At 35.1% G+C, this 12117-nt stretch overlaps 1 protein-coding gene across 1 annotated transcript in view; it reads left to right on the forward strand.

Annotated features, from left to right (window-relative positions):
* The window catches only part of LOC105218078 (frizzled-3), a 33076-nt gene extending 21323 nt beyond the window's left edge, over positions 1–11753 (forward strand). Inside the window, exon 2 of the mRNA XM_011193429.3 lies at positions 9479–11753. Coding sequence (XP_011191731.2) covers positions 9479–10987 — 1509 coding nt within the window. The 3' untranslated portion in view covers positions 10988–11753. The remainder of the gene's footprint in view (positions 1–9478) is intronic.
* The last annotated feature ends 364 nt before the right edge of the window (positions 11754–12117 follow it).

A 12117-nucleotide genomic window follows, 5' to 3' on the forward strand; every position in this document is an offset into this window, starting at 1 on the left:
ATTTTTCTCAACATTATAAAGCACTTCGATAGAAAAAATTCAGATTTTTTAATTCAAAATATAAGATTCCATCTTTTTATTTTATTTTCTCTCTTTTCTACTCCAGCTTGCGCACTCAAGCGCAATACATTTATTTAGCTTCACTCAAAGGTCTATAAGCCCTAATTTGCATAATTAATTCGAATAATTTATAACAACTTTTGAAATTATTCTATCGCTGATTCATTTCTCTAATTGATAAGCGGGTTCATGCACACCCACAGGCATATATATTCATCTATATACATATATGTATGTATAGTGGCACGCATATTTAAGCGCTTAATGACAAATAAAGATTAATATCGCAAATTATCAGCTTAGCATTGGGGATCAATTCAATACATCACAGTCACACACTCAACACGCTCAACTACTTTACTGTTATAAATAAGAGTATTACTCCTTCGCAACGTCTTCGTTTATAGAAAAGAGCAGCTCAAACGCATGATGTCATTAGCATTTGTTTTTTTAGAAACATATTGATACAGTGGTACAGAAAAGTATGCTGCACTTGAAGAATAATGAAAGATACGCTGAAGATTTTTATATTGAAATATCTTTTTGATATGTATATCATTTATTTTACGTTGCGGGTGTTGACAGACAAAATGTCAGATTTTAGCAAGTAAAATCGAGTTCTTCACGTTGTCAAACAATTTTTTTTCTCATTTCCTAGAAATTTAATTTAATTTTTGTAAGTCATACAGTGAAGCTGTCTCAATGAGAATATACAAATTTATCTTCCATCTAGCAGTTTTCTCATTTCTGCAGCCAACTTCATGTTACAAGCGCTGTTAATATTGGGAGCAGCATTTGCTAAGCGGAGATGCTACATATCGTTTAATGTCGCTTACTCTCGCATACTCGCTCTTCTCTTTCTCTACCCTACCCTTCCTTCTTTCCCGATACGTCTCTCTCTATCTCTCTCTTATACACTTCACCTTTAAATAATTTGTTCGAAAATGTAAATATAATCGAATACACAAATTTATCATACTTTGGAAATCGTATTAATTATGCAAATTGCGCCCGATTTGCTACCAAAATAAAGTTAACTGCGGAAAGAGTAGAAAACAACCAAATTGATAGACGACTAATTTGAGTAGCGCACAGACGTCGAGTCGATAAAGTGATAATAAAATTTAATAAAATATTTCTTTGGTCCGGTTAGCCGACCTACGCAAAGTCGCAGCCGCTTTGATATTCGATTTTCGTTTTAAATTATTATATTTATGCGCTTTTTATTGACTACTGCTTTGTCGCTGTGTATATTTAATTGCTCGTAAATTGTGATTGTGTGGACTAAAACAAGTTGCGGCTGAACGCTTGATTGGCATTTGCTTGCCGCGATCATCGAAGCTGCTTTCAATGAATTTTCAAGCGTTTTGATTATCAAACGAAATCAACTTTTTATTTCACCTCTAATTTCATTCAATATTCAAACCATTTTACTTTAAAGATTGAAACTGCTTAACAATTCTAATCAAATGCCCCGCTAAATTACCCACTCATTAGGCGGCGCGGCCGCATAGAAATTGGCGCATTTTTCAGTAAGTTTTTATGCCGCGCCGCTGCGCGCTTGTCAAAGCACATTGCGCCGCCGAGCAAGGGTAGCGCATTAGATTGACAGCGCAGGTGGCAGCCTCCGGCCGCAAATAGTCAACAATTTTAATTGTGCTTAAATTGCCAAATGCTAATTGCAAATTGAATATTGCAAATCACAAATCGCCACTTGACGCTGAATCGCATTAGAAATCCGCGCTCTAAAGCTGCTTACATGCCGCTATACATATTTGTATATATATCTTGGGATATATATGTTTGGATACATATTTACGCGCCTGCGTAAATAGCAACTCACCGCGCGATATAAGCGGCTACTTGCGCTCGCTGGCCGGAAGAGCTGTTAGTTCAGTTTTTGCTGTCAGCGTGAGTTAGAAAATACAAAAGTGCCGCGTATCTAACAGACGCGCTGTCAAGGCGGACAGCGTGTACACTTGAGCGTTCCCATCATCACATCGCAAGCTCCGGCAGAATCAATGAATTTGCACGTTGAAGTGCAAGTGTGCGCTTTGATGTGCGCCGCCTTGGAGCGACTGGTTGAGTTGCGCGCCGAGCTGGCAGCTTGAATTAAGGTTTGTCTGATTATTCACGGCGTCTTTTTTTGTGCACTTTTTCATTTGCTATAATCAAATAAAATGACTGAAAATTGTCATTACGCGTTGATTGTCATTTGGACAAACCAACTGACACAGGCAATCGGGGAAATGGATACTACATTGCGCTGCACGCTTGATGTGCGGCTGCTGGCTGAAAGCTAGCTAAATATGTATCTATTTGGCAATAAATAGACACCCAGTGAGCATTTAGGTTTGAGGTTTGCAAAGTTACTTCTCAAAAATTCTCAACTTGAGAATAACTTATTTCTCAATAATGTAAAATCAAACAAGTAATTAAAAATATCTCGACTTGAAAATAATGATTTTTTCAAAAACTTTAAATTAAGTGGACTTCAGCTAGATATCGATTGTATTAAAATCTTGAGAATTCAAAAAATATCAACTTGAGAATCATACATTTCTCAATAAAGTATAAATAATATAAAAATTCTAAATTTAACTATAACCAAAAGTAAGACTAAAAAATTCTCAACTTGAGAATTACTGATTGCTCAATATTGATAACTTTATTAAATATTTTAGCTAGATATCAAAAATAGTAATTTGAAAATAAACATAAATTTTTCAACTTGATAAAAAAGGTTTTTCTCAACTTGAAAATATTTTCTTTTTTCAAATGCGAAAAATCAACTATGTTGTGACAAAACATTTGTATTTACTGTAAGCAAAATGGAGACCAAAAAATCTCAACTTGAGATTTTCAAATTTCTCAACATAAAAGTAATGAATTTCTCAATAGTCTAAAATTTACTAAACATCAATATGATCTCAATGAGTAAGCTGGTAACTTCTGACGTTTGCTGGGCAATCACATGAAAAGCATTGTTGTATGTATGTATGTACGCATCAATGGTATATGTTACTAAAACGGTCATTTGTTAGAGTCATAAAATGCCGCTGCGACAGTCGTGCGGCAAATGTGAAAATCGTGCAAGGTTTTATTTTTTACGAATTTTTGTTGCGGCAATGTGTTTGATTTCATTACACAGCGGGAAGAAAAGAACAACAAGACAAACATACATAGTAGATGCAACTCACTAATTCACTAATGCATTTACCGTATGCTTTACTAAGCGCGTCTCTAACGTACGCCGGCCAGCGTTTTATTTACACTTGCCGCCTTGACAAGCGGAAAATTGCGCAGCCTCACACACACACATTAATACCAGTCAAACAGCAGAAATGTCCATAGAGTAGCGCAAACACATATATCTGTTTGCCGTTACGAAGTTGAAGTGACAGCTGTGAATGGCAGATGCCGCACTGCGGTTGATCGCCGCCAATGAAGATGAAGATGCAACGCAATAGCGCTTAAACGCCAACATTATGGTCTCACGTTACCAATATGGCAAGTCAATGTGAAAATGGGCGGCGGAATAAAAGGGCATACACCGGCCGGTATGTGAGAAAAATAAGATTAAAGGAAAAGCAGAAAGGAAAATGTATAAAACTGAAGCATGTAAGAGTTCAAAGCACCGCACTGCGCTGTCATGCGACAGCTTGACGTACTATGGTCCACTGCATTAGCACAAATACTTTGAAATTGACACACACGATGATACATGTTACGCCGCACTAAAGGCCATTGGTGTGAGCGTGTGTATTTTGTCATATGACAGAATTTTAGGGGTGAGCTTTTGATATTAACATAACCTTTATTAGTTCAAAAATATATATGTAGATATGTATAAAACTGAAAAAATTTAATTTTTTAATTTTAAAATTTTTTTTTAAATAATTAGAAAGAAACGAAGAAATATAAAAAAAAATTATAATATACATTATTTAAATAACTAATATATTATTTTAATTTTTTTGTTATTTATTGTGTTTTAATTCCATTAAAAACATTAATAATATAATAAATTATGATAATTGAAAATTATTAAAAATTTAATTTAAAAAAATATTGAATTTAGAACAATTAAAAAAAAATAAAATAGAATATCTGAGGAAATAATATTATAAGTATAGCAAATCTAAAAAATTCAATTTGAACTAATTAAAAAACTTAAATTAAATTAAAGTAAAATTAAAGTAAAACTAAGAATGAAATACAAACAAAAAATTATGATGAAAATATTTAAAGTTAATTTGAAAACAACAGTAAATTTTGTTTTAAAACATTTTTAAAAGCCATATCTGATGAAATAATATGATATCAAATCAAAAGAATTAAAAAAAAAATTAAACGGAATTTATGAAACTATGAAGGGGTACCAAACATAAAAAATTATGAAGAAAATAGTTTTAATAAATTATTAAATATTAAACAAAAATAATAAAAATATTTTAACAAAATATTTGAAAATTAGAGATCAAAAATATCTAAAGGTATTAAATTAAAAACTAATGTTATATAAAAACAATAAAAAAATATATTAAAAAATTTATTTTTTTCTATTAAAAATTTTAACATTCAAAAAAAAATTTATTTATAATTATAAAAAATCTGAATTTTTTATTTCGAAATATAATTATTTTTTAATAATTTTGATACTGTGAGGAATAATATTACTCTTTTGCTATTTAAAAAAAATAGCAAATTTAATAACATAATTAGCTAAGCAATTCTTCAATGTGAACTTTGGCATGCAAAATTGTTTGCAAATCATCATCTATACTTAAATGTGTACTTATGTGCATCAAACAGAAGACTTAAGCGACAAACTCAGCTTATATTTATTGAAATTCCATTGCCTACTGCTTTCATGCATATATTTCAATTGATGGAATTACATTAATTTTGTATAACAACAACAAAAACAAGAATATTTTTTTCAATATTATTATACCGTGTCTCTAAATATAATTTTGTAATTGTTCAGCTAATTTAGCTTAAGCAATTTAAATATTCAGTACAACAACAAATTCTTAAATTAATTCATACTAAACGACAGTGAATTCTCAGCAGCGCTTGCAACCCACATTGCTGCTGCATGACTAAAATCTTATAGTTTTACAGATCTAAAGAGGTATATCTGCATACATGCCTTTTGATAAACATGAAATTAGAAATAACAGTGCAGTGCATTTTACGTGAGTTGTCTGTACATAGCACACCACAAACAACAACAACAAAAACCACGTATAATTCAAAATTAATAATAATTTTACTGCAGCAGCACTGACTCGCGCGCTGAAATAAAGCATTGCTTTGCTCATGCGCGATAGTTCAACTGTAACGAATTCGGCTGCGGCAAATAACTATATGCCAAGAGACCAGACGAAATTTCGTCTTACTAAAAACCAGTTCTTTTTTTTTCATTTTAATACACCGTGGCATTTATAAGTTGAAAAAAACGCCAGCAAACAGTTCTTTTTGGAGGCAACTTAAGTGGAGAAAAAAGAGCAAAAGCAAAAAATTTCATTATGCCATAGCAAATCCCTTTAGCAGACACACATACATATGTATGTACATGACTGCCTCACTAGCCATCAACATCAAGCTGTCTGAAAGGCTACGAATATCGAGCTTGAAGCGTTGCAGATTGCATTCGTTACGTTTTCCAAGCTCAACGAAATCGCCTGCGCGCACAAAAGACACGGCTTCTTTTCTTCTTTTTTCTGTTATTTTTTTTTTTATTTTTGGCTGGCAGTCGATGGTGTATGTGGAGCCGAAAATTATGTTGAGTTGTATCTGCGCGTTTTGGTCAGTCAATGCCTGCGCTGCAAGGCAGTAATGTAGCAAATCAACAGCTCAGCACGAGCAGCAGCCAGTGCTGGACCTGCATACATATGTATATACTTGTACTTATGTACATATGTATGCCCACGCATCGATGGAGTTGTCTGCGGTCTTCGAACACAATCAATGCTTAAAATTTCATAATGCGTGTGAAGACATATAATTAAGTTAATGATACAGGTAGATCTCTACGTTGACACCTTATGCATACGAATAAGCGTGATGGAGGTTATGATAACTGTGCAATGCAGTCTTTGTGAGTCAATGAATTAGTGAGGGTAGTCGCTTTAATGTTTGCGGCACTATGTTTGTAGCCTTAGGGTTAAAGTATTTTTTATTAATTAATTTATAAAATTTAGAAATATTTGAGTATATTTACAATGAAATCACTCTAAAATTATTTAAGATAAAGTATTTGTACACATTTTTTTAAATACATATATTCGAATTTTTTATTCAAAATTTTTGTTTTTGAAACTTTATTTAAAAATTTTTATTAAAAATTTTTTTGAAAACGTTTCTTTTTAAAATATTGAAGTTTTATTTAATTTTATATCACAATTTTTGTTTTTGAAATATTGAAATTTTATATCAAAATTTAATTTTTTTGTTTTTGTAATATATTAAATTTGTTTTTAATTAACATTTTTGTAACTCGTCTATAGGTATTAGTGCAGCTTGAATTTATACATATATATATTTTATAATAATTTTTAAATTATTATTAACGACTCTTACTTATTTAAAAACCAATTTCATATACATATCTATAAATATGAAGTTTATTAAAAAAAAAAATATTTTTTTATCAAAAAAGTCATTCTAAGAAGCTAATTATAGCGCTTCGAGCATGAAACCTCCACAGTCAAAGTGTAGCAACTATTTTTATCGACAATCAAATTCAAATTCTAATGAAACAATTAAAAAACGCAAACACTTTAGCCGCTTTGTACACACCGGCAGATCTGACGGCGTTATGATTACAACTTTGTTTACACTAAGTATGAGCTAAGTACACATGTGTATACGATGTCGATAATCTTTGATGTCTTATTCTTAGCGCGACTGCATGCACTCTTGCCGGTAACTGAAAGCCATAAGTGTACATACAGATATAAATGTCAATATGTGTTTATTTATGTAGCTGAGCGCACGGCGGGCGGTGCGCTTTGATCTCGGCAGCGCAGCAGCAGCAGCGAAGAACTCATAATCATTACTCATATGTATACATAATGGGTAAATTTTCAGCACTTTGAATTTTCCGCGCCACACACTATGCTTGAGTGCGGCTATATAGTTCTGTATAAATTTAAATGTGTATGTGTGTGATTGCACACAGTCCTTTGAAGATGCTCGTGTGTGGCGCTTTAACAAATTGCTACTTCTGCCTTTCTCTTTGTCACTTCCTTTCGAAATGCTACCGCGCTACTACCTAATAGCCAAAATAAAAACAACTAAAAAACATTAATAGCAACAACAACAACACGTGTTAATTTCATTGTGTTTTTATTGCCACTTTTTCATAATTTCATTCTCACGCATTAAATAAAAAGTGATTTTATTAGCACAAAAGCGTTTGTAGCTGGCTGTAGTTGGCTATTGCCTGTGTTGGCCCATTTGTTTTAGCCGCGTCGCCTCAGCGTTTTGCGCGCTAATTGCAGCAACACATTTATTTTTCATGAGCGGCACAGTTCAAAGCGCCTCGCTTTCGTGGACATCCGGTAGAGTGGTTGGTGTGTTTGTGCAGGTGCTTTTTTCTTTCTATTATTTCTAAAGCATTAATTATAATTAGTATAAATTTTGCTTTAGTTTTTTTTTTGTTGTTGTTATTAGTAATTACGGTACTTTGATGTGTGATATTATTGCGATCTGAATGAGCGTTCATGCGATAAATATTTACTACAGACCGCACCTAACAGCGGCATATTTTAATTTCATTGACTGACATCAATTTGGTATGAGATATGTAAATAATATAAGCACCCTGTATAAGAAAGTGTTCTAGTGGGGTTAACGTAAATTTTTTTATGATCGGATATTCTTTTCATTACCAAAAGCACAATTGGTTTAAATTAGCTGTGAATAAGGGAGTTGCTCAAGCCGCGTTCGATTCACCTCTACTCTGGTCACTCTGTCGAATGAAAACAACAATGCAATGATCACCGCATTCCAGTCGATTATATGTGTTAGTTATACCAATTGTTTCCTCGATTCGGCACTAACCAAGTTCTTGCGATTCGATAACACCTTCGGCAAGAAAATCATGAAAATAAAGACTGATTCGCTAGACGCTATATCGTATTTGAATATACCAGTCGATTATATCAGTCAGTTATACCATGAATCATGAATATAAATAGTGTCAAGGTTAACAGTGATTCACTAGGTACTATACATACATACATTTCAACGAATATTATCAACAAAATGATAAAAAATAAACTCTTAAATCTGTAATGTTCAGTGACTCGAAGTAGGTCCAAGCAAATTAAACCAATTGAGTTACTTAATCAAGCTTTCTTAGGCTCAGCATGTGGCATACAAAGATATTTTAGTTAAAGTATGTATATATAGTTCCTGTTACTCCTGCAAGGAGCATAGGGCCACAGTAAAACAGTTCCAACCATTTCTGTCACATGCCATACGCTTTATTTCGCCCCAACTTTTTCCTGTAGGTCTGAAGTCAGCCTCCAACTGTCTTCTCCACGTATGAGCAGGTCTGCCAACTCGCCTCTGTCCAGGCGGGTTCGTTTACAGATTTGCCCAATGTGTGCCCGATCCACGCCCACTTACGTTTGAGAATTTCGAGACGCAGTGGGGTTTGTTGCGTGCGTCTACATAGCGTTTCATTGGAGATTATATCCGGCCAGTAAATGCCTAGTATTCTTCGAAGGCAACGGTTGACGAAGGTTTGTAGTCGTTGGGAATCCCTGGTGATGACATTCCAAGTCTCACAGCCATACAGCAAAACAGATTTTATGTTGGAGTCAAACAACCGCACTTTTGTTCGAATGGATAACTGTTGAGACTTCCAAATATTTCCTATTGCTTTTCCTAAAAGTATGTATATATGTATAAAAATTTTTAAATAAATATAAGTGTGTTTAAAAACCTAAAAAAAAGTTTCTTAAATATTTCTTTACATTTCTGCTAAAACGTTTTCTCAGTAAGACTCTTCTTTAGTTTTCCTTCTCAACACACCATTCTCTTAGTATCTTTTTGCAATATACGCACATTTCGTCAAATGTCAACTTCACTCACATGCCCACGTCAATCACGCAGGCAGTAAAAAAATCAAAAGTCCATAAGAAAATAATTGTTTTGCTTGCCTTTCTTTAGAATTTGTTGGCTGTGCATTGTTGTCTGCTGCACTAATTTGATGCGAGTGAGTCTTTGACCGACGTAGTTTTTTGACGTTCACTGAAAGCATTTAAACCCAAGTTATTAACGTTTTTATTTTGTCTCTAAATTTGTTTTTTGTTGGAATTGTTACAAAAAACTACAGCAAAAAAATAGAATTTATGCAACCAACTAATAATTTATTTTCTGTTTCCTCTCCTCATTCTAGATGACGAAACTGCTGCCACTCATCGAATCGTCCTGCTCGAATCGCGCACGCTTCCTGCTTTGCTCTTCGCTCTTTCCGCTTTGCACGCCCGATGTACCACGTCCAGTCACCGCTTGCAAGCAGCTTTGCGAGACCGTAAAAAGCGAGTGCGAAACTCATGTCGAACTCATGCAACTGTGGCCCGACTTCCTAAACTGTGACACACTGCCACAACCGGAGAAACACGAGCTGTGCATGCAAATTCCACAAGAGTCCGAAAAGCAACACACGCAGCTGCAGCCACATCCGCCCTCACCGCAACCGCAATTTCAGCAGCCAACGCAATTCTACTGGCCTTGGTCCGCCTGGAAGATGCCACCACACTTGAGTAAACCAATTGCGCCCACCGCCATCTGTCCGCTCAACTTCACCGCCGATCCGCTGAATGCAGAGCTGTGCGTACCGCAATGCAATCGCGATGCCTTTCACTCAACGCAACAGAAGAAAATTGCGGAGGGTCTTATCCTTGGTCTTTCGGCCGTTTGCTTCGTGTTAACACTCTTTTCGCTGGTCACATTTTGGGCTGAGCCGACGCGTTTTGGTTACCCCGAGCGCCCAGTGCTTTTTCTCTGCCTCTGCTATAATCTCTTCAGTGTCTGCTATCTGGAACGCATCGTATTCCACAACTCCACGCGTACACTCGCCATGCTTGAAGATCCGCTAGGTAAACTTAGCGCAGCCTGCTCGATATCGCCACCCTGCCTGGCCTCATACATCACCACAAGTTATCTGAGTTTGTGCGCCGCGACCTGGTGGTTGATCTTTGCGCTATGCTTCTTCCTCTCTTCGCATCAGAAGTGGTCGAGTGAGGCGCTCGAGAAAAAGTCCGGTCTATTTCATGTGCTGGCCTGGGTGCCACCATTGGCGCCACCAATTGCGGCGCTCTTAATGGAACAGGTGCGCCCCAACGAACTGACTGGCATGTGTTCAGCTTTCGGTTTTGTGGAAATACCCGCTTTGGTACTACTCCTGCTCGGCCTTTTTTTTACCGTACGGGCCTCCAGATCACTACACTCGCTGCAACAGCAAATCAAACCAATTTTCGGTCACCAACGCTTCTCGCAGATCCGTAAGCGCTTTCTTATATTTTCGTTGCTGTTCTTCATGCCGACAATAGCGGGTGTGATAACTTCATTTTTTGAGCGCTACATTGACTCGGTACCCGCCTGCTCTACACACGAAGATTGCGCGCCGCCAGAACAACGCACAGCTTGGCCAACGCTTATAAGAATATTCTTTCAACTTGCGGGCGGCACACTCACCGGCATGTGGGTATGGTCACGTAAGACCTGCGAGTCCTACCGCAGTCGACTGGTGGCCACGCCCACTTCTTCGTCAACAACTAAGTCGATCTCATCGTTGCCGAAGAAGCACATACACACGAATGGCAAATCGGTCAGTAGCGCTTTGTATAGCGGCATCAACTTCCACAATGTGCCGGTCTATAATCCGAATCAAGCGCATGTGTAGCGCTCAATGCTGGGAGTACGCGGCTTCAGTGTTGCTGCTGAGCAACAACACAGTCCAAGGGAGGGTGTATATACTTTGGGATTATATCTTTAAGTCAATTACCTTTAATGGAGTTTACATAAGCTAACTTTTTAACTTGTAAAGGCTCGAATATTACGTTGTTTAACTGTAGTTCGTATATTTAACCTCAAATTTTTGTAAATGCTATAGTTTTAATTGTAAATAAATAAAAAGTATTTTTGTTGTATCCTTCTTTTCCAATGTATAAGAACGTAAATAGTCGCCATGCAGTAAAATGGACTTGTTTAGAACTATCTACTTATGGCACAGTATCATGTGAATAAGATATAGATTTCGACTTTGCACGAACAGTTTAACGAATACCACGAACTACTATTCCAATTTTCTCTTTTGGACCAGTTCGTTGATAGTACGGAATGCACTATCTCATTTCTCAAAATTATTGTAGTTTCTATGTTACGGACTCCTAATATTTACTGTATGGTCGCTAGTATTCCACAACTTAGTTCTTACACAATGTGCTAATGCCAGCTGAAAAACTCTAAAATCTTAAAAGAAAATGTGTTAATAGTTTTAAATTGTAAATATAACCTATTTATATATTAAATCGAAATTTCGATTTCTTTTGTATTAAAGAAGCTCTATGTATACATATATTTTACTACATATAATTGTTGTTAGTATATCAATAATATAAATATATTTATATAAATTTAAATTATTAAATAAAATATATTTTTTAAAACAATAAAATCATGTGTTTAATAAATGAGAAAATGGTAAGAATTCAAAGTAAGTAAATATCAACAATATATGAATGAGCGTTTAGTACGCTACTGGTCCTAGTAGGAAACCAGTGTTCTTTAACTGTAGTAAATAGTGTTTGGGGTAAAAAATTGCATCCATGGAACATTAAAGTATAAAGTATATTTTTGATGAACTGTTCGATTTGATCCTATAAAATATTATATTCAACATTAATTTAATATTCCATTAGTAATGCAATTTTCCATAATTAACTTTAGAGCAGAATTTTATAAACGAGTATATTCGTCGTTATGGTCCTCAACTTATGGTGTGAACTTCTACATAGTGTTCAACCTTTATCA

Source organism: Zeugodacus cucurbitae, chromosome 5 (assembly GCF_028554725.1).
Source record: "Zeugodacus cucurbitae isolate PBARC_wt_2022May chromosome 5, idZeuCucr1.2, whole genome shotgun sequence".
Lineage (NCBI taxonomy): Eukaryota > Metazoa > Arthropoda > Insecta > Diptera > Tephritidae > Zeugodacus > Zeugodacus cucurbitae.